Raw genomic sequence first — 27,798 nt, 5'->3', positions numbered from 1 at the left:
ACGGCCAGCATGAAGCAGACACACCGTCACATCTCTCTGGGCTTAAAGCTGCAGCATGGAAAGGGCAAAGAAGGTCCAAAGTCAAAGAGACAAAGAGGTCAAGCTCAGCCCTCTGGAAATGATGGTCTAACCTGTGTCAAACAGAGTGCGATCCCACAGGGAAATCTTCCTTGTCCCAAACTTACTGTAGGTCTGCCCTAGGCAGGGAGGACTCACACCTCTGCTCGTGGCCCCTGCAAGGAGCTCTGTGCGGCTCCAGGCCACCTTCAGGAGAGGGCTTGGCCAGGCCTTGGGAAAGGGGAGCAGATACTTAACCTGCCTTTGGGAATGATGTTGGGGTATTGCCAAAATGCGCGAATAGCTCTCCAGTGGTCTCCCTGCTGTAGTCAGGTTGGTTTCTCCCCTCTTTAAACACATCAGTAGAAAATGCACAGGCAGTCTTGTCACGCCAACCTTGTGGCAAGGTAGAGTCACCACATGGTGCCACCGTATGGGAAATACATGCCAAGTTGTGACTCTCCAGGCCTGTCTCATCCTGCTGCTGTACTTCCGTGGCTATGACTTTCCTGTTCCTTTGCCATCCCACCACAAGAAGGGAGCGATGGAGGGAACCCCTGGGAAGCTCTGACCTTTCCACATCCCTGGCTGCCTTCCCTCCCTACCTCTGGAGGTTTGTGTTCAGAGGCATCACACCGTGTGTGTGCTTCTTGGTGGGACACCTATATGGTCTGATGGTATTTCTGGATAGCTAGCAGCACATGATGCACAGGGAGTGCTGCTGCCATCCTGGTGATATAGGTACAGAAAAGAGACACCCTTTCTCCATGCATTCATAGCTCATTGCAGTGCCAGGCACAGCCCCAGAAGCAGGCAGGCAATACCACAAATGTGTTTTATTCCTGGAAAAGCTTTAGTTGTTCTTTATGGGTTGTCAGTTCCTAGGGTTCTTGGGATAAAAATGGAGCAGCAGCTTCAGCAGCTTGTTGTCTGTAGGCTCAAGTGGTACGACAGGAACACCATGGCTGCACAGGGATCAGTTTCTCTAGGACTAACATCCCCTGGTGGAACAATTTCTAAAGGCAAAGCTGTTTTGTGGATCTCTAAGCCTCACAGGTTCAGGTGCTCAGGATTTTTCAAAATTAGTCCAAATAAATATTTTCCCCCTTCCTGGTAGATAAAGAGACATACTGCACACAACCAAAAGCTGTCCATGATTCAGCCAGTGAAGTGTGTGTCAGACGTCCCGATTCCCAAAGTAGCACCGCTAAGGTCTGGGGGGTGGCGTGTCCCAGCGACCAGCCTTCCTGATTGGGAAGCTGTCCCTCAAACCACACTCCCGCTAGGGCACAGCTTCCCAGAGTGCTGCTTCTCAGGGGGCTCCTGAGACATCCCAGGGGTGCAGAGCAGGACACGCGCATGTCTGTACTGCACTTCTGGAGGAGGAGGGTGGTGGGAATGAGAGCCGAGCATCAGTCATGGAGGGTCACTTCACCACCCCCTCCCAAACTGGGCTTCCAGTATCACCACAAGGGATGTTGGACAAATGTTCTGGCAAGTGACAAATTGTTTCCCAGCTCAGCCCCCCTTCCTTCCCACCCCTTTTTCCCTGTGAGTCAACTTCTGCCTACACAGATGCTTCCAGACCAGCCTGAATGCCCTCTTCATTGCACGCCGATGGGATGTGAGGTTATACTGATGCATGCTTTCTTCCCCTGGATTTCTAGATTTTCCTGCATGTAGGCAGAGAGCAGCGTGATGCTGTATGACTGAAGTCCCAGCTCACAGTTCATGAATAATAGACTGCCAAAGCTTATAGCCCAAAAGCCATGTTTTGTAAGACCCTGAGCACACATTTACGCAGCAAACATCTGCAGTAGTGTGAAATGTGATGGCCTCGTGCTGATCTTCAGCCAGAGGTTACACTCCACACCTCGGAGCTGGAGGAAGGAATGGTGCAGGATGGTCCAGCCCCTCCAGCTAGACAACCTCTGGCTCAGCTGGGACCTTTCTATGAATATCTTAGCAAAGGAAAGTGAAGCAGAACCCACTAAGTGTGGGAGGGATGGAGCGAGCAGCATATAGAGTTAGCATTGTCCTCCTGCTCTGGAGGACTGTCTGTCACTCACTGTATCAGGACTGTAGAATGGGACCATCTGGTAGCCACAGGCTATAATAAGGTAGCCCTAGAGGTCCTCCACCATGAGCAGTCCCTGTCAGAAGGGGCATTTCCCAGGCTTAACTTGGGAAGGACTAGGGAAAGGACCTGGCTTGTAATTTTTTTCTTTTTAATTAAACAAGAGCCTTAATAAACCTGGAAATCCCCCTTTTAAATTTGGTGCACCAGCCCCCTCCAGGCCCCCACGCCCTCAGGGAGGAAGTCATAGGAAGTGAAATTAAAGGCACCTGCAGCTGAGGGAGCAGATGGGGACCCAAGGCCTGCATGTGCCTCTGTAAGCCAAAGCATCAGCTGAAGGAGTTCCTTTGAAAATAAGCCCAGATAGGAATGGCCTCTTTCTCAGAGGAGACCACCCTTTCCCAGGAACACCAGCTAAATAAAAGACAACCTTGTCTGTGCCTATGAGGGCTTGCTGGGGGTGCAGCCTGCAAAACAAGCAGCAAGGCAATTTCTGTTGCAAGAGTTCCTGTACAACAGACCGTTTGCCATATCTCAGAGGAAATCAGCTATGTCACCCCACGGGCTCTTTTCTGCCAGTAGGAAACCCTGGTGAAGACTTGTACTATAAGCAGCAGCATTGTATTGGGAAGAGTTTCCAATACAGCATTGACTCAAAAGAAGCCTTTGTGTTTGATAATATCCATACAAATCATCATTCAGGCCCTGCTGGTCTCAGATCATGCCTTTCCTAGAGGACAAAGGTGAGCAAACACATGGCAGGTATCATCCAATTTTTTTAACTCTCCTATTTTTAAATTAACAGCATTTTTGTTAGTATTTACTTCCACATTTACTTCAGTTTAAATATAGCTATGTGTTTTTTGGGGTTAACATATGATACCCTCTTACTTTGCCTGTGAAATGCAGGGGAGGAATGTAGTCCTACTGGCATGGAAGGGTTTGGTGCACAGAATGAAAACTATAATGGGCTGAAAGTGATGGGGAAGTTTTATTTTACAAAGATGCTCAAGTGGGCTATGCTGTCAAAAGGACACAATGTCGAAGCCACATCCTGCCGACATGGCTAATCCATAAAAGAGCTTTCAGTGTTTTCCCTTGTAGTAACAGCTTTAAATTTTAATAAGCTGTAGTGTACTTTCACCGGATGTCATAAGCTGATACAAAGTTTAAATGGGGTTAAGTAAGTAGGAGCCTAGGAGAAAGAAACATAAAAGATGTAAAGTATTTCCTTTTTACAAGTTTATTTTGCTAGGTTTGTTTTGGGAAAAAGTATTTAATTCAAATTATTTTTTTCTTCTCTGGATGATTCAGATGTCAGGGGAGGAAGACAACACTTGAAGTAACCATAGAGCAACTTCAGCTGGAAGGACACTCAGTAAAAATTAAGAAATTAATCAAGTTATTAATTCAGGTTACATTGTCATTTAACACATTTTAGGGTAGTTACCAAGTCACCGACTTGTGTGTCTGAACGTGATCCCACAAGCCTGTAACACAAGGATTTGTAGGAAGACCCCTTGGAAGGTCGTCCAGCCCACCCCTGTGCCAGGGCAGAACTGACTCTGTCTTCCCAGACAGGCTTTTGTTCAGCCTGTTCTTGGAGCCCTCAGCGGTGGAGAACCGCAGCCTGCTGTGGCCAGCAACCCCAGCACCCACGCTCTGCTGCTGAGAAGCTTCCCTCCACCTACAGCAGATGTGCCTTCCTTTGCTTTAAGCCCATTACCCCTCGTGTTACAGCTGGTGAAAGAGGTCTGGTTTATCTCCTTCCCCTCCACAGCTCTGGGTGGCACATCTGCTGTCACCACAGCCTCCCCCTGCCCACCGACCCCAGCCACTTCCCCCTTTCCCCACAGCTGCTTTCTAGATACTCTGCGACAGACCCAAACACCATCCAGAAATACCATTTAGGGTGATATCCAGAGGGCAGACTGAAGCCTAGATCTACTTTTTCTGTTCTTTGCAAAGATGGGATAAAGAGCTTTTTGGGCATGGGATGTACAATGCCAAGAGAGGGAGTTCATAGTCAGCATCGTGACCCACTGCTCACCCTGCCTGTACCATGCCTGGGGACCCCTGAAAACAAGCATGGGCTATGGGGTGAAGGGGTTTTTTTTTGCTACTGGCAATGCTGTAGAAAACAGAGGTGTAATGGTTTTTATTGAATGTGTTGATTTTTTGTTTGCTTATATCTGTGTAGCCCACTGAAATGGCTCCAAAACATTCTCAGCTAAAAGCATGAGCGGCTCCATTTTGAGCTTAAAAAAGTCATTTCTGTACCCAGGAGCTGTACTCATTCTCTGTAAAGTGGGCATAGTAACACGCACTGTGCAGTGGATTATATTTATGTGACTATACCCTCTAGGCAACAACCTGGTGCTTAAAGAGATGAGTCAGTCAGAAAGACCAAGGCAGAGGGAATCAGATGCAGCAATGATCAAACTTAGCTTCCAGAAGATCTGGACCAAAGTAACCAGTGTTTCTCCAAGATATGCTTGTCCTAATAGCCAATTAAACGCACATGTAAGGATGTTTTATGTCATTTGATGGCTCCCCACAGTCTAAAGAAGCAGTAACCACACACAAGGACTAGGATTTGCAGCACGAGAGGCTGGCTGGGTACCGATGGGCAGGAATAAGCTGGGAGATGTGAGTGAAAACCGAGCCGGACTGACGATGGCTGTCGTAGCAAGGGCAGATCTACTGGTGCGGAATAGGAGCGGATTCCTGGGAAATACATCGGGGAAAAGGGAAGAGATGGGATGAGTAAGGCAAGAAATGCGTGCGGGGAAATGGCAGCAGGAAGAGGAAAGAACAAATGAGAACTGGCAAGTTGATAAAAGAACAAAAGGGCTTTGTCTCACATTAAAGGCAGCTAACTACACAAATCATTTTCCCATGTAAGCAATTACTGCAGCTACCCCAGGGATAGTATGTGGCTGCAAATGGGAACATGGGTTCTTTACATTCATAACTGGGTCTGGCAAGTGCTCCGTCAATATGGCTCGTGATGCTCTGGGCCATGTCAGACAAGCAGAGAAACTGAAACTTGATTGTGCAGATAGCTGGATTCCCTGTTTTAAAAATTGCTTGTCCATCTGTACACAGGAGTAAGTCATCAGCTAATGGAACAGAAAGAACAGTGACTTCTAAAAGGAGACAGGAGGTTTGGTTTATTCCTCTTTTGCTCCTGACAGCAGCTGACAGCAGCTTGCAGCAGTTGCTGGAGTCACGTAGGCATGAGTCAGGTAAAAATCAGACGTAAATCTGAGATTCCCTTTCAGCCTGATTTTCAGAAGTGCTGAGCGCAGGCAACTCCCATTCAAGCCAACGCACCATTTAGCTTAAATCTATTTTACGACAGCAGACCTGGGAATATAAACCAGGTCTGAGAGACACTGGGGCCACAATAAACCAAAATTCAGTTGGTTCTTCCCAGTTGTATAGGTTGTGGCATGCATTTTTTTCTAATTCTTTGGGAATAGTCACTTATGATTATGGATTTGTTACTGAATATCGATTTAAAGCAAAACCTGTATGAACTCTTCTTTAATCAAAATACCCAAGCAGTTACTAACCTTTCTATTAGCTTTCTGGGGGAAGAAAAAAAGATTCCAGCGTAACATCAGATCATACCTATGGGGCTGCAAGGGGAAAGGGGGGTCATGCTGCAGAATCTGTCTGATAGTGCTTTTCACCCTCTAGAATCAGCTTTTAGCAACGGGTTGCTCTGATGAAAGAGAGAAATTTGCAACAAGGCTAATGTTCCAATCTGTTTTGTTAGACTTTGTCTCCAGAGTGACCAAGTCATGACACCTATGGGGTCTCAGCATGACAATATCCTTTGCCACTGCTCAGCTGCCCTTTAGCCCTGGGCATAAATTAACCTGTCTTCCAGCTCCCCATTTACCAGCACAAACTTATCTCACTGCTTGTGCTGTAAGTGTTTTGACATCAGCCACTCCAGAATTAGGAGCTGATGTTATGGAAATCTTAATAACATTAAAGAAATGTCAACCCATCTTCTCTGCTGTCTTGTGCTATGCTTTGTTCGTCTGAGGAATTTCTTGCGTTTCACAACCAACCAGAGGATGTGGGTTCAGGACTGTGCCCTGGCAGGGATATGATGCAGCCTAAGCCCCAGCCCTAGGACTCTACAGCATTTAGGTTACTCTGTACCGTCTCCCTGACATATCTCCTGAGTGACCCTTGATCTGCCTTCCCCTCAGTCTCCTTTCAAGCAGTGAGAGAGCTGGTTTTCTCTTACCTTTGTCCAGCTGAGGTTTGGGGTTAACTCTTCGGGGTGACAAGCCCATTTGTAGGACCCAGCACAGGGCATTCCTCATCTCAGCTCAGGCAACTCGAGCCCTACAAACCTGGCTCATCTTGTTGCTTTTGCCTCCCAAGAAATTACATTCATTTATTCACCCAAGCCCCTTGTTAAAGCTCCTTTTGGGTTTTATTGTCTCCAACAGGCATACGTTCACCCCATGAAAAATACAGCTATATTTAGGCTGAAGTAAATGTGGAAGTAAATCCTAACAAAAATGCCATTCATTTTGCTCTTGAGCAATGCCTGCTGGATACTATCCCATGGATGCTGTACCCTGGGAGCTTTTACATGGGGGTGAGGGGGTGTACATCAGTGTCCCCAGCTGCAGCGAGAAAGTTTCCCTTTACACCACCAAGAACAGGCAGAAACAAAGCGCCCGGAGGAGGTGGGGAGGGGAGAAGGGAAGAATGAGTTAGGTTAGGGGAAATACAGCCTGGAAGAAAAGGAAAGGAACAGCTGATCTGAAAGCCCTGATAAAAGCCTGAGACAAAGGACAAACAAGCCTGGGAGATTATTAAGGGGAAGCGGGAGGAGGAGCAGAAAGATGCAGCAGAACCTAAGAGGGAATGATGTAAAGTGCTGCAGGGAGGAGGGGAGTTTCCTACCTAAAGCAGAAGGTTTAAGTTGCTCAACCACCTCCACTTAAGGAATCGAGCCCCTTTCTCCCTTCTGGCTGGGAGCACCTGACAAACAAAGGAGCTGCTCCAGCAAGGAAAAGCATCCGTGTCCATCCCACAGCCCTGACAGCATCAGCCCTGATTGCTCATCTGTTTCAAAGGACAACCAAGTCATTTCGCTGGTGGGCAGAGAAGTCAGGGACACTCTGCATCCAGCACCCTGCAGCAGAGGAAGCATTAGTACAGCTGCTGTTAGCCTTGTTATTTTCTTCTAATAAAAAGGTGGTCATGACTCACTCCATTAAGAAACAAAAGCAGAGCTGTAATCTACTGAAAGGCAGTTGTTTGGATGCTCAGCATTAGGTGTGTAAAAGAAGGAAGGTCAGCTGCCGGTCAGGTCAGTGATATATACACCCCACTGCCAGTACAGGCCAAACTGCAGGTATTCCCCTGAGAGTTTATTTTCTGGGCTGGTATGATTTGCCCTCTCCTCCAGCCTAGCACTTCAGCCAGGAGTTGGGGGGACAAAAAGCTCTTTCCCACCCCTTCACATTTCACTTGGGTTTCCTGAGAGGAAATGATGCTCTCCTGCGGCTGCATTGGCCCCCTCCTTCCTCCCAGGAGGGGAGCATGCTAGCATCTGCCTACAGTCCCTCTTCCCCTCTCTGTGCCGCACTGGGACCAGTTCTCCATCTGGGCTGTTACTGGGGGCCAAGCCCCGAGGGAGCCAGGCTACTTCTCAGGGAGGAAGAAGCGGCTCCTGAAGCTGGGGGCTGGGAGGCAGGAAAGGCAGGTTGTGTCCAGGCGGTGCGGAGGTTTCCTGTGTGAGCGGGAACAAGTCACTGTGCCCCTGCCGGTGCTAGATTCCCCACCTAGTGAAAAATAAAGGGGAAGACTTGGCCCGCGCATGGGATGATGTAAAGGTTTTCGGTACAGCTGTGGCAATGCTCGTGGTGGAGATCCAGTTCTGGCAGGGACTGTGCTGGCACATGGGGACGTCTAACCCAGCCATGCAGCTCTGGCAATGCCCAGCTGCCTCCCAGGGCGGTGCAGAAGTGGGGAAGGAGCTGGGCTGCCATGACGGCGGTAGCCAGCTGAAGACAAACACCCACGCTAAGACACTCAGCGAACATCTGCCCCTACCCACAAGCTACTCCTATTTTTGTTCCGTCTCGTACCCTGACTGACTCAGAGGAGGGGAGCCAGGTTGGAAGGAGCCAGCCAGGGGCTGCAGAGGGGTTCAAAGAGGAAGAGGAAGAAGAGGTGCTTCAAAACCAGTAGCTGCCATTCTTTCAATCAGCTTGAACATTTTCCTCGCAGTGTCTCGTTCATGCTTCTGTTTCAGCTGCAGGCAATCCATGGCAGGGATGGCACTTCCTGCCTGCTATTGAGGTGAACATACTTTCAGGGCACCATCAGAATAAATGACACCCTGCTCTTAGACAGCTCCACTGTAATCTGTCCGGGCTGTAATGAGCTTGGCTGAAGCTCATCCTTTTGCCTAACTTCTTCCAGGAATTTCCAGTTCTCATTTTGGTCACTTTGCAAAACTTATCTACAAGGAAAGGGCAAGTGCCAAATTTCTTAATTCCTGTGCGTCTTGTTGTCGTCGTGAGTTCTGGACACTGGCACAGACTGAGCTTTGTAGTGTAACTCTCGCAGGACCTTGAGGCACAGTCTTACAGCTTAGAAGTCTTCTGCAAGGAAAGGGACACAAGACGTCCCCCCAAAAGAGCCATGGCAGCAATTTTTCTGTTGCAGGGATGCTCCCATCCCTGACACCCTCCTCTCCAGAGCATTCATTAATTCTGCAGAAATAGCACCTCTTGTTTTGTCCCAAGTTACTGATCGTTTGCTCCTTTGCTGCGAGGCTGTGGGCCAGGTACCCACATCCTCGGGGATGTTCCCCAGGCAGTCCACGCCTGTCACTCGGCCGATGCAAACTGCGGCCCGGGGAGGTGACCCGGCTCCTGCCGAGGGGATCTAGGAGCAGGCAGCCCCTGTCCCCTGGGTGGCAGTACCCTGGCAGGCAGCCCTGCCCGCGCTCAGGCTTTGCCGGGGGTGAGGGCGTACACAGCGAGGGGGGCATTAATGGGAACTGAAACCCCCTTTGCAACCTGGCGTGTGAAACCTGCCCCAGCGCTGCACCCCCGCCCCCGGCGCGCTTCCCGGCTCTCCTCGCTGGCTGGGGGGGGCGCGGTGATGCTGGGATAAGCCTCAGGCCGATGACTGGAGAATTTTTGCGGCGTTTTTCAGCTTCCTCTGCCTCCGAGCCTGACTAACGCTGCCTGCGCGGCCGCGGCCCCCGCCCGCTGCCGGGGAGGGAGGGGATCCCCGCCAGGGGGCGGGGCGCCGGCCGGCGCGGGGCGGGGGATGCCCATATTTGGAAGGCGGGCGCGTCACTCCCCTTATATGGGCAGTGTCGTCAGGACCCGGCCTCCCATTCATATAAATGCCCGGTGGCGGCGGCCGGGATTCCCTGCCCGGGCTCGCCGCGGTGCCTCCGTCCCTCTCGCGCTGCCGCCGGCCGAGCCCCCGCGGCTCCGCGCTACCCCCGGCATCCCCGGCGGGCGCCTTCCTGCCGCTCTTCCCGCTCCTGCCCCGGCTGCGGCTGGGCGTGACCCACGGCCGGCATGAAAGTCACGTCCCTTGACTGCCGCCAGCTGAGGAAGCTCCTGCGGAAGGAGCCCTCCCGCTGCCTGGTGCTGGACTGCCGGCCCTACCTGTCCTACTCGGCCTCTTGCCTCCGCGGCTCGCTCAACGTCAACCTCAACTCGGTGGTGATGCGGCGGGCCCGTGGCGGGGCCGTGCCGCTCCACTTCGTGGTGCCCGATGCGGCAGCCCGCGCCCGGCTGCTGCTGGGCGGCGAGGGGGCGGCGGGGGCCGCCCGGCTGGCGGCCGTGGTGGTGCTGGACCAGGGCACGGGGCACTGGCAGAAGCTGAAGAAGGACAGCACGGCCCAGATCGTCCTCAACGCCCTGCTCTCCAGCCTGCCGGAGGCCGGGGCCAGGGTCTGCTTCCTGAAAGGTGAGAGGGGCGGCGGGCAAGGGGGGCCGGGGTTGGGGGAAGCGGCGCGGATCGACCCTCAAAGCCTCCCGGTGGCGGCGGCCCGGCGGCGCTCCCGTCCGCCACCAGCGCCCCTCAGTTAACCTGATTATTGGTGGAGGGCAGGGAGGTAACGCCGGGATTTCGTTTCTTTTCCACCCACTGGAAATAAATCCCGGATAGACTCTGCGGGCTGAGCCGAAATGCCTTTCCGCTCACCCCCGCCGCGCGTTTAAGAGGCTGATGGAACGCAAAGAATATTAGGGAAGAAGAGCAGAAGTTGCAGATAGTCAAAGGGAGAGGGCGGGCAGAGAGACCGGGGCTGCGTGGAAAACGAAATGGGCCTGACAGATGAGAGAGAGCCGAGGCCACCGTTTCTTGCTCTCCGCCCGGTGGTGACACGGGGCGGCCCTGACCCCGGGGCTGGGTACCCGCCGCTCTTCCCGGGGCGGAGAGGCCCCCCCGTCGCCGGGCATACCGGGGCCGGTAGGGGAAACCCGCAGCCGAAACTCCGGGGCTTGTCGCGGGACGCGTATTTTATACAGCCGTTTGATTACGGTTCTTTGTTTTCCTTCCGTGTAACCCGGGGATAATAAAACGATTTAAAAAAGAGCAGCCCGCCCTTCCCCTGTCCTCCCCTCCTTTCTCCTAGCAGTGCCTTTGTCCGTTTGCCGTCCCTGTTTTCTCAGCCCCACCGTGCGCCCCCGCGGAGGGGGCAGTGCCCGGCCCGGGGGCTCCCTCCCCAACCCCGCACACCCGGCTGCCGGGGCCACGCCGCAGTAGGGGTCTCTGCACACCCTCCCTCGCCATAGCCTCAGGCTATAAATGCAGGAGAAAACCAGGCGGTGTCTCTTGAATAAACTCTGCCCCCGTGCCCTCACCGGCCAGGGTTAATTCACTTTTATTAAGCCTTCCATCACCCTAGTTTTTGTCCTGATGTGCCCAGTTTCTGCCTGCTCTAACGAGCAGTGCCCGCAGGGCATTCTCGCCGGGGCAGAGGCACCTCCCGCCCGGGTACCGCACGGTGCCGAGGGGGGACCCCCAGGGCGGTTTGCCCCCAGCCTGGCTCTGTGCGGGCACCCCCAGCCTGCCCGGGAGTCGGGCAGGCGCCCCAAAAGCGGCGCTAGTGCTGCTGCGAGGCAGGGATACCTGCATTGTGGGGGGCCAACCAAATCCTTGGGGTCCTCATTAAAGCAGAGTTGAAGAAACATCTGCAAGGGCACGCTGGGAGGTCTGTGGCCAACCAGGGGCTGAATTAAGCTCTGCTGACTCTCAGCCCGCTCGTTCAGCCACAAGATCGTCCTTCCCTCCTCTATGTAGCAGCCCCAAGCTTTGAAGTGGTGACTGTGGCTGTGGGCAGTTTATCTGGGGTGGGGGGCTGAGGTAGACTTTGCTTTGTACCTTTTGTGTGTTGCAAAGTGTCTTATCTTAAAAGCCTGACTATTTGAGGCTTAAAAAAAGATAGCCCCTTAATGGATGGGAAAGCTTCCTCGTTTTTCTGCTGCTGTTCCCCTTTGTTGGATGGTCTCAGGGTGGCAGGATCAGGCCCATGAAGTCGGCAGCTCTGTTTCAGATCTTGTGTGGCCAGAGGAGCTGGTGACTCAGTGGGCAGCACTGCTGATTCACTGGGGCCATGGACCCCCAGGAAGCTGTTGCAGTCTAGGGGAAGATCTCTGACATGTTGGGGATATAAATCACCCTGAAGCACTGGGCACTGGCCAGGAGAAAGGGTTCTTTGTGGGTCTGTAGCACCCACTTTGTAAATAATGGGCTGTAAAACCACCAGGAAAAAAAGCTCCTTGAGGTTCCCCCTTATACTCCTGCTCTCCCTGGATGTGGGGGAGCTGGGAGGAGGTGTTGGCTACTTAAGGGTTAAGGTGGTCGGTCTCACCTCAGAAGCTGCAGAGATAGGATATGAACAGGTCACCAAGCCTCCTGGGGATCTGGCCTCAGGTAGGGTGGCTAGTGCAGAGCCGTCACAAGCCAAGTTGCATGCCAAGCCCCATTCCTTCCCTTGCTTTCTGGCTTCCAAGGGTTTCGTGTGTCTTATCTTTCATCTGTGTAGGTGCAGTTTCATTCTGGGTGAGCTCAGCCCCAGCATGGAGAGAGTGCTTGTGTGGTGGGGGGAGAGCTTACAGAAATATAAAATAACGGATCCTCCCTGGGTGCTGACAAGGATTCTATTATTTATTGATTGAAACCGAAGCGCAGCACAGCTCTCTGTGATGAGCAATCCAGTATTTGCAGAAATGACCTCAGGGAAGCTAGGTTGAGTGGGGAGGGGGAAGAGAGGAGATTGCTGGAGGATGGGATGAGGAGGTGACTCACTTTAAGAATGGTCTGCAAATATCCTGATCCCTAAGGCTTGTAATTAACCATTCAGCAGCTGCATGTGTTAGCTGCCCCAGAGACGAGACATGCATGTCTGTCTGAACACACATGCTGCTTTGGCTCCTGTGGATTTCTGTGTTCATTCAAGAGTAAAAACAACACAGGACGTAAATGGGGATAGTGGCTATTTATATAAACTGGACATCTTTTTCCTATGTGATGGCAGTGGTTGGGGGGCAAAGGGGAGCTAAAGTCAGCTACGCAAAATGAGGATTTAGAAGCCCACACCACAAAGGGCAGTTGGAGATGAAGAGAGCAGCTTGTGTGTGTTGGCTTTTCATGCTGCAAGTTGTTGGGGATATCAATTTATCAACCCAGTTGTTGGGGATATCCATTTTATTAATCCCCCTTATGGTCTCCATGGTCACTTGGCTGCTTATCCCACTGCCTCGTGCTGCGAGCTCTGGGGTGAGCTGGCTGAATGTGGCTGGGGAGTAGGAGGAAAGGTGCAGGTACCCTGTGCCAGTTGACTGCAAAGTCACCCTCCTGCCCTCCGTCATGGAAAACAGACTTTCATCATGTTCAGTGGGCTTTGGATTGTGACAGCCACTTGCAACATGAGGACCCCACAGCAGGACTGAGTGGGCGACAGTAGCACGTCATGAATTTGAGCATACATCTGCTCAAACACCACAAACAAATGCGACACCGGCATTACAGGGCTGAAATGTCAGTGGTAGCTGTACCAGGCAGCCCTGGCAGCGAGGGTGGCGGGGGCCCTGTGGCCGCTCAGATCTTCAGCGCTTCCTTTGTTTCAAAACCCTTCCTCTTGCACCAGGGCACCCACACCAACACCGCTTATCAGGGCGAAACAGTTGCAGGTGAATGAATCGCATTGGAGCGTTTGCTTTCTGAGCCTTGTTTACTTGAAGGCGGTGCTCAGGATTATTGAATCTAGCTGTTCAAGAGCTTTCACCGTGCCTTTCTGTTCTGAAAAAGCACAGGTGGCAGACATGTGGCACACCACATACATTTCCAGGCTGCTTCTGCTACCTGACTTATTCATGTTCATTTTGGAGATTGTGTGCTTCTCTGCAGCACACACTCTGGTATTCTCAGCCTGGAAACAGGCAACGATTTAGCTGACGACAAACTTTGAGTAACAATGTAATAATAGGATTAATTCCTTTTCATTAGCAGCGCACTGAATGAAACAAATGCAGTACTTAACCATGCAGAATAGCTCATGTGGGGCTATTCAGTTGTCAAATGCTGTCACAGGATTTCATTAAGTTTTATAGCTGTTATTTAATAGAATGGTTTCAGTGGGGTTGTCTTCGTTACCTCTCTGTCTTGTGCATTGTGGTGATTAATGACAGTTGCAAGCATCCCACTCTTGTGTTTGTCCATTCAAAAATGCAAATAAAATATTTCTTATGTTGTCACAGCCTATATAGTAATGACAGATTTAGAGAAGATGACTCTGGCGTACAGATATCTGAGTCTCAAACACTGGAAATAGTGCTTACATAAAACCTGGGGGAGGGAGTTTAATTGCTGCTGTACTGGGCTGGGGTTAATGGTTGCCAGACTCAACAGAATTACATTTGCTAACAGTTTTAATCTGGATCCATTGGCTTTTGGCAAGTTAATAATTGTCAGTGGTATCGGAGGTTTTTCTTCAGGTGCCCAAAGCCTTTTAGACAGACCCATTTCCCCAGGGGAGCGCATCATGCACTAACCCCCCTGGGGCCCATCGCTGTGCAGCACCAGCACTACCCCACTGTGTTGCAAGTACTGGAGCTTCATTTCTCCACCACATTTAATTAAACCAGTTTTTGGAAGTGCAAATACTAATGTTAGGTGTTTTGTTTTGTTTTTTTCTTGCCCTTCCCTAGGGGGATATGAAACCTTTAACTCGCAATATCCTGAGTGCTGTGTGGATGGAAAACTCATTTCCCCAGAGAGGACCGAGGCAGAGAGAAACCTCGCCGGCCACTGTGAGAAGCAGTGTGCCAACCACAAACCTGCTTACGACCAGGTGTGTGTCCCAGCTGTGGTGGGTGACCTTCCCCTTGGGTCTTCTCCCTCCTGCCACTGGACTTTGTTAGAAGCTGGCAGGGTGCTAGTGGCCCTCATGCTGCACAGACCGTCAATAAGCTGTCGCAGTCCTGGCTGGCAGCCTGTGTGTCGAACAAGGGGCCCTGTGTGTGCTGCTGGTCAGCATCACCTCTTGCCTGGCTCCAAAATTAGGCAACAGAAGAAGGAAAACCACCCTATCTGGCCCTAAAACTGTACTTGTGACCTGTCTTTATCACACAGTCAGGCAGTGTGAACCATGAGGAAGGAAACTGGCGGAGGGGGCTGGGGCTGTGGGGCCACTTTGAGAAGAGGCGGCATCTCTCGACAGCCACCTTTGGGCAGGGGAAGCGGGGTTTCCACAGGGGAAGTAGTCTCGTGCCTGCCTGGCCCAGGGAACGTATGTGCCCTGAGATGTCAGCTGCGGTCGGGTGCTTCCGCCAGGATGCACGTTCCCTGGCGCTGGGGGAGCCCCCGAGCGATGCCCCTCTGCCCCCCTGGGAGCGTCTCCCACGCCAGGCAGTCCTGGCTGTCCCCTGTGTGTGGGCATGCAGCTCACAGCTGGGGGCTGGTAGCAGCTCTTGCGCATCATGGAAAGTTACCTGCGGTCTCCAAAACCCTTGTGTCAGGTGGTGACTTTTTTTTCTTTTGCGGTCTTGTCACCCAGCCTTCGTTTGTGCTGAGGAAGGAGGAACCGAGATGACATTTTGGGGCAGATGACGCAGAGGGTGCTGCACCCTAGGGAGGTGTGGGGAGATGGGGAGCCTTGTTCCAATTTTTTTGCTTTGCTTCACCTCTGGAGATGTGAGTGGAGGGGCTGAGCCCTGGGCTAAGCTAGAGCAGCCTTTTCCTCCATCCTCTTCCTCCCTGCTCAGCTACAGCTCGCCACCTCACCCATATTTCAGAAAAGCCTCAGAGGGGGCAAGCCTCACATATGAAAACACTTCAGGTGCACCCCAAGGGGCAGCGCTTTAAAGAAAGCCAGGGATATCCTGCATGCAAGTGGGCTGAATCTGACTTTGTACCTCACAGATGTGGATAAGAAAATGAAAACCTTTTTCCTGTGTGGGCTTTGCCATTGCAGTGGTTCACTGACTGGCAGCAATGGGGTCCAAAAACACCAGGGAGGGAGGGAGCGGGCATCCACACAGGCTCCCTTGCCCCTCTCTCAAGTATCAGGGCTCAAATGCCTTTGAAAAGGAGTTACATGTTTCTGTTCCTTCTCTTCCAGGGTGGTCCAGTTGAAATCCTGCCTTTTCTCTACCTTGGCAGTGCCTATCACGCTTCCAAGTGCGAGTTTCTTGCCAACCTGCACATCACAGCACTGCTTAATGTCTCCAGGAAAAGCTCTGAGTCCTTCAAAGACCAGTATTGCTACAAGTGGATCCCAGTGGAGGACAGTCACACGGCAGACATCAGCTCACACTTCCAGGAAGCCATTGACTTCATCGGTAGGTCCAAATTAACAAACATCCAAATCTTCATGTCTTTTAATTTATTTTAAAATACATGTTGGTGGGAAGGACACATTATTTTATGTTCCTAGATGTCACAGCAAAAGTTTAAGCTCCCTTCCTTCCCCAGCATCTCTCCTGGCAGAGGGATTTCTGTGAGGAAGGTAGGAGGAGCAAGGTCTCTGTCCTTCTGTCCAGGCTGGAAGGCTAGGGAAGGAAAATGCCTCCTCCTGACTGCTGTCAGGCAGACAGGGCAGTGAGCTGGTTAGCTTTATTTTCTTTTCAAAGCAAGCATAGGTGTAACGTCAGCATGACAGGGAGTGAAGAAGCGTGATTGAATAACACCAAAGTCTATTGATTCTTGTAAAGGAAAAAACCACATTGGTTCCTTGGACTTGCATGGCAGACCCTGTAAAAGCCAGGTGAAGCAGAGTCAGCTTATCTCAGGACAGCAAGGCAATATCCCGAAGTCAGGGTCTTAGAAATCCAGCGTCTCCCCTTATCACAGAGCTCTTTCCATAACTCCTTTTGATCATGCTGGCTATCTCACCCTTTAATCAAATACCCCAATACATAAAAAACGAGGAGGCCATCCCCTCCCAAACCTTCTTGGGTAGGTGAGCAGCACACCAGCTGGGCCAGGCAGCGCAAGGGAGAGGCTCCTGCCTGAGAGGCACAGGGTGGGTTAGTGGGGTGGAATAGCTTGAGCCTGGGTGAAGATGGTGTTGAAATCGGTGCTGTTACTCTCCAGGAACATTTGTGAGAGAAACAAAATGTAACTCCAGTTACAGACCAGCTGACATTGCTCAGCTGAGTTTGAGTCCTTCAACAGTGCAGGCAAAATTACAAACACTTCACCTGAGGGTGCTCTCTGAACCCTACCCCGTAAGAGGCTTCTTACAGCTTTTGGGGAAAATGGTAGTTCACAGCACTCCTCTGTCCCATCCCCAACCCCTTCAGATAGTAGTTGAGTCATTTGACAATTTCCCAGATTTTGAGGATGACTTTAGTTTTCACTTTCTTTTAAATTGGGTGTGTGGTGTAGATGCTGGGGATGACTCAAATCCACGTCTTATTTTGTGCAGTAGTTATATTTAACTGGTCATGGTGGCACCAGTCCCCCGGCAGACAATTGAAGACAGGCAAATGATAACTTGCTCAGCTCTGTGTTGTTTCACTGAGCGCTACACTCAGCGCAGTTATCCATAAATTGGAGCTTGAACATATTGCTCAAGTCAATAGAGCAGAGAACATCTATTTTTGAACTGTTTTTTTGTGTGGAAAGGACTTATTTTAAGCACATTCTCTTTAATCTAATAACAATCATTGTGTTGTGTGAGTAACCACAGTGGCTCCTGTTGTGTAAAATGGGTGCTTTGCATAAGCCTTTTATATCCTGACTTAAGTCCAAGCATCCTTTGACCAGGCTGTAATTAGCAACTGCCTACCAGTTCTTGTGTGCTTTGTGGTGAGGCCCCAGGGAGTGAGCTCAGCCTCTCCACCCAAGGGTACCCACCAAGGGCTCAACTCCTGGTACTGCTGCCAGTTGCTGCTAACTGGCCGAGCAGGGAGTTAGGTTGGGACTTTACAGAAAAGAAAAGTTCTGGTTTTCCTAGCAAAGCTGATGAGAAAGCAGTCCTGTAGCTTTTGAAAGACCTGATGTTGGGAGGGTTGGCCAGGCTAGGCTTGGGTCAGAACTTTGAGCCACAGACAGAGAAATGCAGGTACAGCAAACACAAGCATTGCCCAGATACCTGATCTCTGTCTCACAATGCTCTGCAAAATCAGCTGTTCCAAAAAGAAAGACACATGGGAATGAGACAGGGAAGGACTTTCCTGAAAAATACAGAAAGAACCAAATTGGGATCCACAGATTCTGAAACCTATTGTCATCTGCAGCTCTGCTCCATCTCAGGCTGGGTTTTGTCCCCCTTCTTTTTTAATCTGTTACCCTTAGTAGCCAACAGAAGAGCAAACCTCTCCTTGCTGGTGGACTGGCTGTGTGCCATGCTCCACCTCCAGTGCTGGGTGCATGTTGCAGTGTGCTCTCCATCCCCAATGACAACTGATGTCTACAATGACTTTTTTTCCCCTAGATTATGTCAGACGAACAGGGGGAAAGATCCTGGTGCACTGTGAAGCAGGGATTTCACGCTCTCCCACCATCTGCATGGCATATCTCATGAAGACAAAGAAGCTGTGCCTGGAGGAAGCCTTTGACTACATCAAGCAGCGCCGGAGCCTGATCTCACCAAACTTTGGCTTCATGGGCCAGTTGCTACAATATGAGTCTGAGATCTTGTCTTCCACTCCCAGCCCCGCCGTCGCCTCGTGCAAACGAGAAGCTGCGTCTTTCTTTGCAGAAGAACTGACGTTGGGCAAAAACTTTGAAGGCTCATGCTTTGCCTTTCCTACCTCAGTGTTGAGTTCTGTGCCCATCCACTCTCCTGTCCACCAGCTGAAACTCAACCCAATGACAGCATCTTCGTCCTGCTGAACACCCTGGGAGACTGGAGCTGGTGTGGTCCTCTGATCTGAACTGTGACCCCAACAAGAACATTTCATGAACGTGCAATAGAGAAACCTCGACTTAGTCTGGGATGGAATGGTTGTCATGGGTCATACATCCCATATGCTGTGACTGTAAGACACAAGTGCTCTAAATGTGGCAGGTTTTTTGAACTTTTATTGTCCTTTTTTTAAAAAAAGTGCTTTTTTAGGTTTTTATCCAGAGTGTGCACCCACTACTGTATTTTCAGATCCCTGGGGAGCAATGAGAAATCCATTTAGTATGTTCTCAGTTCCCATATCCTTCCCTTTTTATTTTTGAAAAGACCCTTATTTAAAGTTTCAAGCAATAAACAGCAGCAGCAGGGAAGAAAGCAAAACAAAAAGCACGACCTTTGCAACTGCAGAGGTGGTGGGAGTGAGTATTTGTTCTGCTTTCTCTCTGGCTTTTCTCCTTTCCTCTCCTGTGTCATGTTTCAGGGAGCAAAGGGCTGGGGTGAGGGAGGGAGCTCCTTTCCCAGGACACTGTTGCACAACCAGGTGAAAATCCCCTCTCCTCCAGTCTCCCACGTGTCAGGAGTTGACCGCAGTGTAACTGGATACCAAACCAGACCATGGATCCATTCAGGTGTGGCATTTCCTGTGCTTCTGCATTTGCCTTTGTACTGGATGTGCTTTTAGCTAAAGCAGGGGACTTAGCGGAAGCCATCAGGCTACCCTGCTGAGCTATTATCCTCCCATCTGTTAGAGAAGAACAGCCCTAGAATACTTGAATGTGTCCACAACCCTCATCAGAATTACTTCCCATCAGATAACACTGTAACTGCTGGATTTTACACCAAAAAAAACCAAAACAACCCTGACAAGCTCAGCTCCAAGCCAACTCCTCCACTAACCATTCCCAAGTGTTCCCAATGTGTATCGTGTGTGGTCAAGTGGTCTTGTTCAGTGTTACGTGGCTTGCTTAGCATGTGTGGTCACCTAGCCAGCCTTTGTCTGTGAAAACTGGTTTCTCTCTCGCTCTTATGGGCTTCTGTGTCTGCAGGGAGCTCAGAATGAGCAGGTCTCTTTGTCTGTTGACCTTTTTTTTTTTTTAATATGTATGGGAAATGGCAATAATTTCCAGGAGATCTCGTGAATGTGAAAGAAAGCCTGCAATGGTTTTTATGGCGTGTACAAAATAATAAAGGAAAAGTCAGGAAAAGAAAGTTTTGTTTGTTGTACTTGGAGTGAGCTGCAAAAGTGCTCCGGCAGAGCTTGGTGATGGGAGAGGTCACCTGAGAAAAACACCATGGCCCAAAAATGGTGTCAAGGAGGTTGAAGAGGGGGGTAAGTAACAGTGGGCTCTGTGCTGGAACTGTCCAAGGTGCATCTCTATGGAGGGCAGAAGGTGAGGGGGAGGATTGTTTTAAACAGAATGATATGAGTCACGGTGGTGTCACTTCCCAGCAGCCTGTAGGCACTTCTGTTTTGATTCACGCACCTTTTACATGAGATCTGCCATGTTGCTGAAGATGAAAATCTGAACTAGGCACAGCCCCCACTTCCCTCCTGAGCACATGCCATGGGATGTTGCATGCCTTGGTGTGACACCCATGGGTGGCCTGTGGCATGCTAGGGACCTGGGCATGTGGGTAATGCTCATCTTTTCCACATTTTTTTAATGAAAAAATAATTTCAAGTGCCAGCACCTCTGAACTATTTCATACCCCTTTTTGGCTGGGAGTTTTTAAGCTCTTTCTGGCTCATCACTGCAGCACATTTATAATCTGTGTTTCCAAGTTATCGAGTCAAAATTTATGGTAGATGTCTGGTTACCAAGTCTCTGTGCCCTGTGGGGCTTATCAATGTGTAGCTTCTTACCTCCAAGGAAGCAAATATGACAGGTGAGAAGCTTTCATTGGAGATGAGCCTTGGATTTCTTCCCTGTATCAGGGACCTGGCAGCAGCCCTGCCTGGGATCTGGAAAACCTGAACATGGGAACCAGCAGCCAGGGAGGTGAAGCAGGTGATCTAGTAAGAGCAGCTCAATTAATTTTCTGAAAGATCTGACTGCTCCCCTTGGGGAACTCTGGAAAGTGCTCTCAGCTTCCACAAGCACCCAGGCAGAAAGGCTGCTAGGCTTAGTGAGAGTGGTTGCATCCTGAGCATGGAGGCCTACAGCCTTGACAGAAACAGAGCAGCCAAAGGTGCTTGTTAAAGCAGCACAAAACTCCTGGGGGAAGGACCAGCTTAGTTTCTCAAGTATAAAGAAGCTGAAACCCCCTGCAGAGCCGGTGATGTTTGCCATGGGAACCTGAAGAGCATAAGGCAGTGGGCTGAAGGGGTTAAGGGAGGGACTGCTGGCTTTGGCAAATTTGACCACAGCAGCTGGAAAAGATCACAGGCCAGGCGGAGGAGCTGAGTATTTAGCAGAGAGGGAAGGCAGCTGCTCTAGTTTTGGAGTGGGGCTCTGATCCCAAGCTTTAGCACAGCGTGTTGGTGGATAGCGTTGGCAGAGATGCTGGGCTGGGATTCAGCGAGGATGGAGGGCCAGAGCCCTGCGGGAGCCTGAAGAGGAGTTGTCATGCCTGTGCACAGGAGCCTGAGGTTTGCGCTCCTGCCCAGGGCACCATTCCCCTCTGCTTGGCTGGTCCCAACCCACAGGAGGAAGACCCAGCATCCAGGATAGTGGGATGTGCTCCCATGTTCGTGCTGGTGCCTGCTTTGCTGTTTCAGTGCTAATGTAAAACCTCTGCCCCCAGCTCAGCTCCCGCCTTGGCCACTTCAGCAGATCCCACCTCTCTGAGGGGACATCACAGCCATCTGACTGCAGGGCTCTGGGGTGAGAGTATGTGCTCTCCTCCCTCTCTGGCCACCCTGCTCCTATGGGCAGGGAGGAGCTGAGGACCTAAGCACCAGTGTGTGAAGGTGAGTGTGACAAATCAACATGGCACCTACCTGGGAGATGGGGTATGTGAGTCTGAACCCTCATGGGCAGGGCAGGAACCCTGTTTTTTTGCTTCCACACACCAGCACACAGTAGTTACCTCCATCCTTACAGAAAGGAACAGCCCTGACAGTGTTTTGTAGCTTATTTGAGCAAATTCACCAGACTGGGCAGGGTAGAAGATTTAGGGGGTTATTTTATAGCTGAACTGACTGGTTCCATGTGCCTGTGTCCATCTGCCAGCTAACCCTGGAACAGGGATCTCGGAAAAAAAGTTTTGATGGGAAGTAGACCTATGTAGCTGTAACACCAAGAGGAAGGCTATAGCCAGATGCTTTCAGACAGCAGAAAAGATGAGCAAGGGAAAGATGCCAGGAATGCTGTACCCTTAGGCAAAGCTTTGATTAGAGTTTATCCCATATGATACCTGAATCCAGAGAAGAACCATCACAGAAAAGAGGATTTTGCAGGTTCTGCTGCCCATCAAAGTGCTGGTTCAGGGCTGTGCTGGAATGTGAGCATCTCCATTAATGCTCCTGATGGTGCACCCTTACAGCCTGAACTCCTTGGCATCAGTCAGGAGCTGCTTCAGACCCTGGTGTGGGACTGAACAGGGCTTGTGCCACATAGCTTTTGGTCCCTTTCTTTTAGGCTTGCAAAGAGCAGTCATGTTGCAAGCATGAGTGCTGCTGCTCAGCCCCTGTCTACTTTGCACATGCTGCCTTTCCTTTTGCCTCCAAGACAAACTCTTCAAAAAACTGCCACAAAAAATACATGTCTTTGCATGGTTGCAAATCAGATTGTGAAGAGATCTGGGGTGGGGGTGGATGGGTGGGTGTTGTCCTTAAGTGTCCCTATGTGTTCTTTTAGTCCATACATTTGTTGATGTGTTTTGCAACCTATGCTGGTTACAAAGGCTTCACCTGCTTCTCTGATTAAAGGACTTTCCAAAACGCAGAAATTACATCCTGACCGGGATAATCCAGGTAAAAATTCACCTGCTCCATGGGGAGTTAATATTGAAGTGGCCATCCCCAGTCCCTGAGCAACACAAGGTAGGTAGGTCTTCTTAGCATCTTGCCTTCTGGTGGTGAGCTTCTTTTTTCAGGAGACAGAGTGTGAATGAACAAGGTATTCTGCAGGCATTGCTCTGTGTGTGCTCAAAACAACACTTGCCTAGCTGGGAAGTCAAAGGTCCAAGTGTGCCTGTAACACGGCAAAAGTAAGTGAGGCTCCAGGCATAGTGAGTTTGACCCCCTATCTCCATTTTTCATGACTTCATGCTAATTGGAGAGGAGACACGCTGCCAGCTCACTCTATGGGGAGAAAAAGGCAGGAACCAATTTGCAGAGCCACATAAATATGGAAGTAGGATTTTTTTTGGCGTGGGAGGTGTTACCAGTACCACACATTACGGTTCCTTGGCTTTATCATATCGTAGGCTTTTACCGAGACATGAGTAAGTTCTCTAAATAAGGAATATGAAAATAGCTTGTGAAATAGGTTGAGTCATCAGAGAAAATCAAATGAAGTTCTGATACTGGGGCCTCAGTTGTAAAGTCCTACTTTGTTTTACCATTGCATTATAAACTGTGGGGTCGTTTCAACCTGTTTATTTCAGCTTTAAAATTCAAAGTACTCTGACATCTAAGTAAGGCTTACCAAATGGGTTTGTTTTTCTATCAGCAGCAGTGATGCATCCCTATGCATTCCACCTATGAACACTTGCAGGAAACGTAAAGTTTATCAAGAGAAATGGCTTCTGTGGTTATAGCTGAAATTCTCAGCACTTCTCCCAGCTTTGACTAGTTATTAAAGAGGATTTATGGCCCCTAGATATCCCTTTCAAGTACTAACCTACCCCATGGAAGTCACTGGCTATTATTCGTAGCTCCTGGGAATCCTAGCAGGGCCTGTCATGCTAGGAGCTGTACAAACATCAAACAAACCCAGAAAGCCGGTAACTCGAGACCAGGGGTGATCGTGGTAACTAGAAAGGTTGAAAGAAGCTCCAAAGCCCCCTAGGGACAGCACTGCCCTAGCACTCATACTTCTCTTGGGGTTTTTTTGCATAAACCAGAATAGGACCCACGTTAGGGAGACCATGGGTGGAAAGCAGCTCTAGGAGAAAAGCATGCATGGGATCCATGGGATCCATTAGACATGCTGTACATGAGTGGACGTGGGAAACACCTGTAGTATAAATCCTACAGCTATATGATGTAGGGTTCCCTGCCCCAGCCTCAGCCCATGCTTGCTGCAGTCATGACTTGGATTTCAGGACCGGCAGCACATAAAGGTGTCTGATCTGCCGGGACTCTTAGATGCTCAGAAATGACAGGCAAACTGATAAAGACCTCAAACCCCTTTGGCATAACCATTTTTCCAGATTTGGTTTTACTGAGGTACTTATGTTAGTAAAATTACTCCCATGGACCAGGCTTAAGTCTCCCAAGTGAAACAACAATGTAGTTTTTCATGGACTCTCCCTCCCCCCCCCCCCCAATTTTTTTTTTTTCTGTGTCTATGTGTGTGAATAGTGGTTTATTTCTGTCACACAGATACTCCATTTCTGAGATTCCTTTGTAAAGCAGACGGCATTTGATAGTGAGTCATCTCTTGTTATTAAATTGCCCATACATTGTGAGCTGCCTCCAGGCCCTGATCCAAAGACTATTGCCTTCAGTGGGGAGGACAGCTCCTGAACACAATGGTCTTTGGATCAGGCCCTGGATGAATCTTCCTGTTAAATCTTTATTTTAAGAAACTGTTTGTTCTAATTGGAACTAAACTGACTGCTGCATTGGAGTATGAGGTCTACAGGACTCGAACTGGAACAACGGGTATATCCTCTCTGCTCTGATGCCTCCAATCATGTTAAGTCAAGTTAACTGGAAAATCAATTGACACGAATTCCAGCATGACCATTAACTGCCATCCGGCTGGGCCCTGAGGGGCTGGCCAACATGAAGCAGATTTCTAACAGGGATGGAGAGGAACTCTGTATATTCACCTCCTCAGGGTGCTATCAACCCAAGGTCTCCCTAGCAATGCCCATGTTGCCCTGAACAATTACTGTGGCTAACGGAGAGCCCAGGGGGTCAGGCAGTCTGAGATTGATTGTGGGCTCTGCCCTTGGCTTTCCAGGGCAAGCAATGAAGCTGCTTTGTGTGCTCCTGCTGGCACAGTCACATTTCTCAATGGCATAAAGGAAGTGAGTGAGACCTGGACTGACCAAGCTGACCAGATGGATCCCTTGAGTATATAGAAAAGAATTGTAGCAGCAAAAATGTGTTTTCCGCAGCACAGCTCATTTCTCCTGCAAAGGATGTTTCTGCTCTGTTGGTAAAAAGCAGACCTTTGCTGATGTAGCTTTGCTCACGCAAGAAGCATTTTACTGCTAGAGTGAACTTGAATTTCTCGCTAAATTTTTCTCACAGGCTTATCCTCCTTATGTCTTTGCTCCCTGCCTTGCATCAGGGATAATGATATTGATCTCATTCTGAGAAAAGCATAAAGCTTCTCAAATGTTTGCAACGCACATTAGACCCATGGACAAAGGCTATCCTAAGCACAAAATCTCGTTACCATGATGCATTTATTGTACTGCGCTTGTAATGCCATATGTTCCATATTACAAGAGGGTTTGCTGTTTTCGGGGGAAGGGGGGGGATCTCCTCCCCCCCCCCCAGGGTATAATGTTTTACTTGGTTGAAAACAAAACCAATCGGGCAGCACTTTCAGACAACCACCGCAGGGTAGAGCAGCCACTCTGCCAGGAAGCAGGCGATGGGAGCCCTGGGTGGGTGGCAAGAAATGTGTGTGCTACCGAGTGCTAAAGCATTGACATGGTTCAGTTTACTAAATCCAGCTGTGAAGAGCAGCTGGTTTTCTGGCAGTCAACATGACATATGCAGGCGGATATGCTGGCGAGAATTGATCAGGGGCCACCACTGGGGAGAAGGAGAAGGTATGTTGTTCCCTGCACTGTTAAGTGCTAAAGTGGCTCCTGGCAGTTCTGATTACCAAACCCAGCTGTGAGGATCTTTTTTGGACTGGAAATGTGACTTGAATGTGACATATGATGATGGGGATATGCCTCGGCTGTGTGCATGGTAAGAAGGGGGAAGCAGAAGGCTTCTGCATTACTGGCTACTGCCCTGCTTGATGTTCCAGCTTGCAGGATCCTGGGGAAAGGTGGTCAGAACAAGTCAGGGGTGTCTGCGGGCAGCAGGAGAGGCTGCCAGCAGGCTTCAGACAGTGTTCCCATCTTGGTTTCTCTTTCCATTTCCTTCTTTTCAGGCCCCGTCCAGGATGGAACTGGGGATGCCAGCGGAGACAGCAGGCACAGCCGGCCAGGGCAAGGGGAGAACATGTAGAATAAATGGTGAGACGTTTCCTCACAGGGCTGGAAATATAAAAGAGATGTCCATTATCTGGACGAGACTGTGACAAGCTGCACTGGTGAAGCCTGCCAGCTAGGGTGTGATAAGAGGAGGATGTCCTGCTGCCTCTGGGCTCCGCCTGGGAAGAACCTGAGAAATGCTGAGAGCTAACAGGGAGGGAGGTCCAAGATAATCCCTGGGGCAGTGGTTTGTAGTTTCCATGATAAAATCGCTGGAAGTTATCTTTGCTTTCTTTTGATCTTCAAAGGGCAGGAGGAAATTTCACGCTTAGAGGAGGCCACCCGGTGTCAGGTGAAGTTGCTGCATCTTGTGAAAGTCGGTCAGATGCCATAAGGTCAGCAGCTCACCTGCCTTAGTGTGAAAATGCCTCCCAGAAAGGAGTCTGCCTTTTCCTGGGGCTGGTTTTGGTGCCCTGGTTAGAAAATCACATTTGTTTGTGGATCTAGAGGCTGCAGACAGATGGCTCAAAGAGAGAGTAAAATCAGGCAAAGGGTTCTGATGCAAGTCTTTGGTTTGGATGTGTATTACTTTGTTGGGTGAATGTGGCCAGCCAAAATAATGATTTTTGTTCTAATCTAATTACAAATTTATTGCAGTCACCTCCTTCCAGGGTGCTAATGAGGAGCAGAGGCAGGAGGAAAAGGATTTCTCAGTATTTCAGGATGCTCTGTGGAAATCAGATGTCTAGTCTGGCATCTCTGTCAAACATAATTTTGTCTGTACTGGCCACAAAGACTGAAGAAGCTGTCCCAAAATGAGGCAGCTTTGGTCACAGGCCCACATGGGCTCTCTCTGCCTCTTGCCCCACAGACTGGCTAGCCATGTGTGCCAAGCTCAGACATTCAGAGACTTCTCTACATCTACCCACTAATTCCCCCAGGGAGTCTCTGTGGCCCTCAGTTAGTCTGTGTCTTGACACTGCTGGGAATGGGTTGCAAAATATTCCTTTGGTCAATGATATCATCCAACCAGCAACACCTCTGAGGCTGGGACAGGCACTGCTGCTTCCCCTTCGTCCCTCACCCACTCTGCTATAATAGAAAAAAATCAGTCTTTCTGCAGACGCAGCTTCAGAGCAGGCAGCCAGTCCCGCAGATGGGATACATATATTTATGTCTGTGTGGCTCTATTACTGCTGAGATGGCATTTACTGCTCACTTGAACATGAGGACATTCTTTGGAAGTAAAATTGACTGTTGTTAATTTACCTCCTGATCTCCCAGGCTCGCACTGCTGTCTGAACTGGTGATCTTTCACCTGGAGTTTGGGATTAGGCAGGTCTTCAGAAATCACCCTCACTGATGATTGATTTTGACAAGAACCAGTTGATCCTGTCCTCCCAGGACTGTCTCCAAGCCCTGCTAGTGGATGGCCAAGTGCCCCCCTGGGAATGTCATGCAGCCCCCCAAAAGCAGCCACCCTGCCCCAATGCCTGTGAGCTGGCGCCAACCCTGCTCTGCTCCAGGGCAGCCCCCACCGAAGCTAAGGTGTGCTGTGGGCTCTCACCCTCACTACTGGGGCAGCTATCAGATGCAACAGCTTTGTGGGGTCCAGGGTCCCTGATTCGCTTCTCCTTCACACGTGATCCATCCAAGAACAGGTCTGAGGGTGCACCTGGGGGTGTCCTCCAATACAGCTGACCCTATAAACAGCCCACTGCGGAGACCCTTCCCTATGACAGGGGGTTAGAAAAGAAAACCCGCTGAGCAATGGTTTCTTTAACAAAATTTCCAAACGCAACAAAGCCCTTCGTTGCATCAGAGCAAAGAAAAATACGGACGGTTTCCCCCCTCCACAGGATGTGGCCCCTCTTGCCCCATGGCAGGAGCTAGCCTGGCCCACGCCGCCTGCCGGCAGAGCTGCCAGCATGGCCCTGCCCTGTCACCCAGGCGTTTAATTTGTTTCGTGTGTATGCAATGGCTTGCTTTATAAAATTAGTGAACCAAGTGGAATTAATTCAAC

General features: G+C 50.1%; 1 protein-coding gene across 1 annotated transcript; it reads left to right on the top strand.

The window, feature by feature from the left end:
* The first annotated feature begins 2,470 nt into the window (after nt 1–2,470).
* Nucleotides 2,471–19,695, top strand: DUSP5 (dual specificity phosphatase 5). Its single transcript, XM_040607390.1, has 4 exons — nt 2,471–10,111; nt 14,359–14,501; nt 15,771–15,990; nt 18,090–19,695. The coding sequence occupies exons 1-4, from the start codon at nt 9,718–9,720 to the stop codon at nt 18,488–18,490; spliced, it is 1,158 nt and encodes a 385-aa protein (XP_040463324.1). The 5' UTR covers nt 2,471–9,717; the 3' UTR covers nt 18,491–19,695.
* Nucleotides 19,696–27,798: the final 8,103 nt, after the last annotated feature.

This window comes from Falco naumanni, chromosome 9 (genome assembly GCF_017639655.2).
Source record: "Falco naumanni isolate bFalNau1 chromosome 9, bFalNau1.pat, whole genome shotgun sequence".
Classification (NCBI taxonomy): domain Eukaryota; kingdom Metazoa; phylum Chordata; class Aves; order Falconiformes; family Falconidae; genus Falco; species Falco naumanni.
The sequence above is the reverse complement of the archived record's forward strand: the minus strand, read 5'-3'. Positions and strand labels throughout refer to the sequence as shown.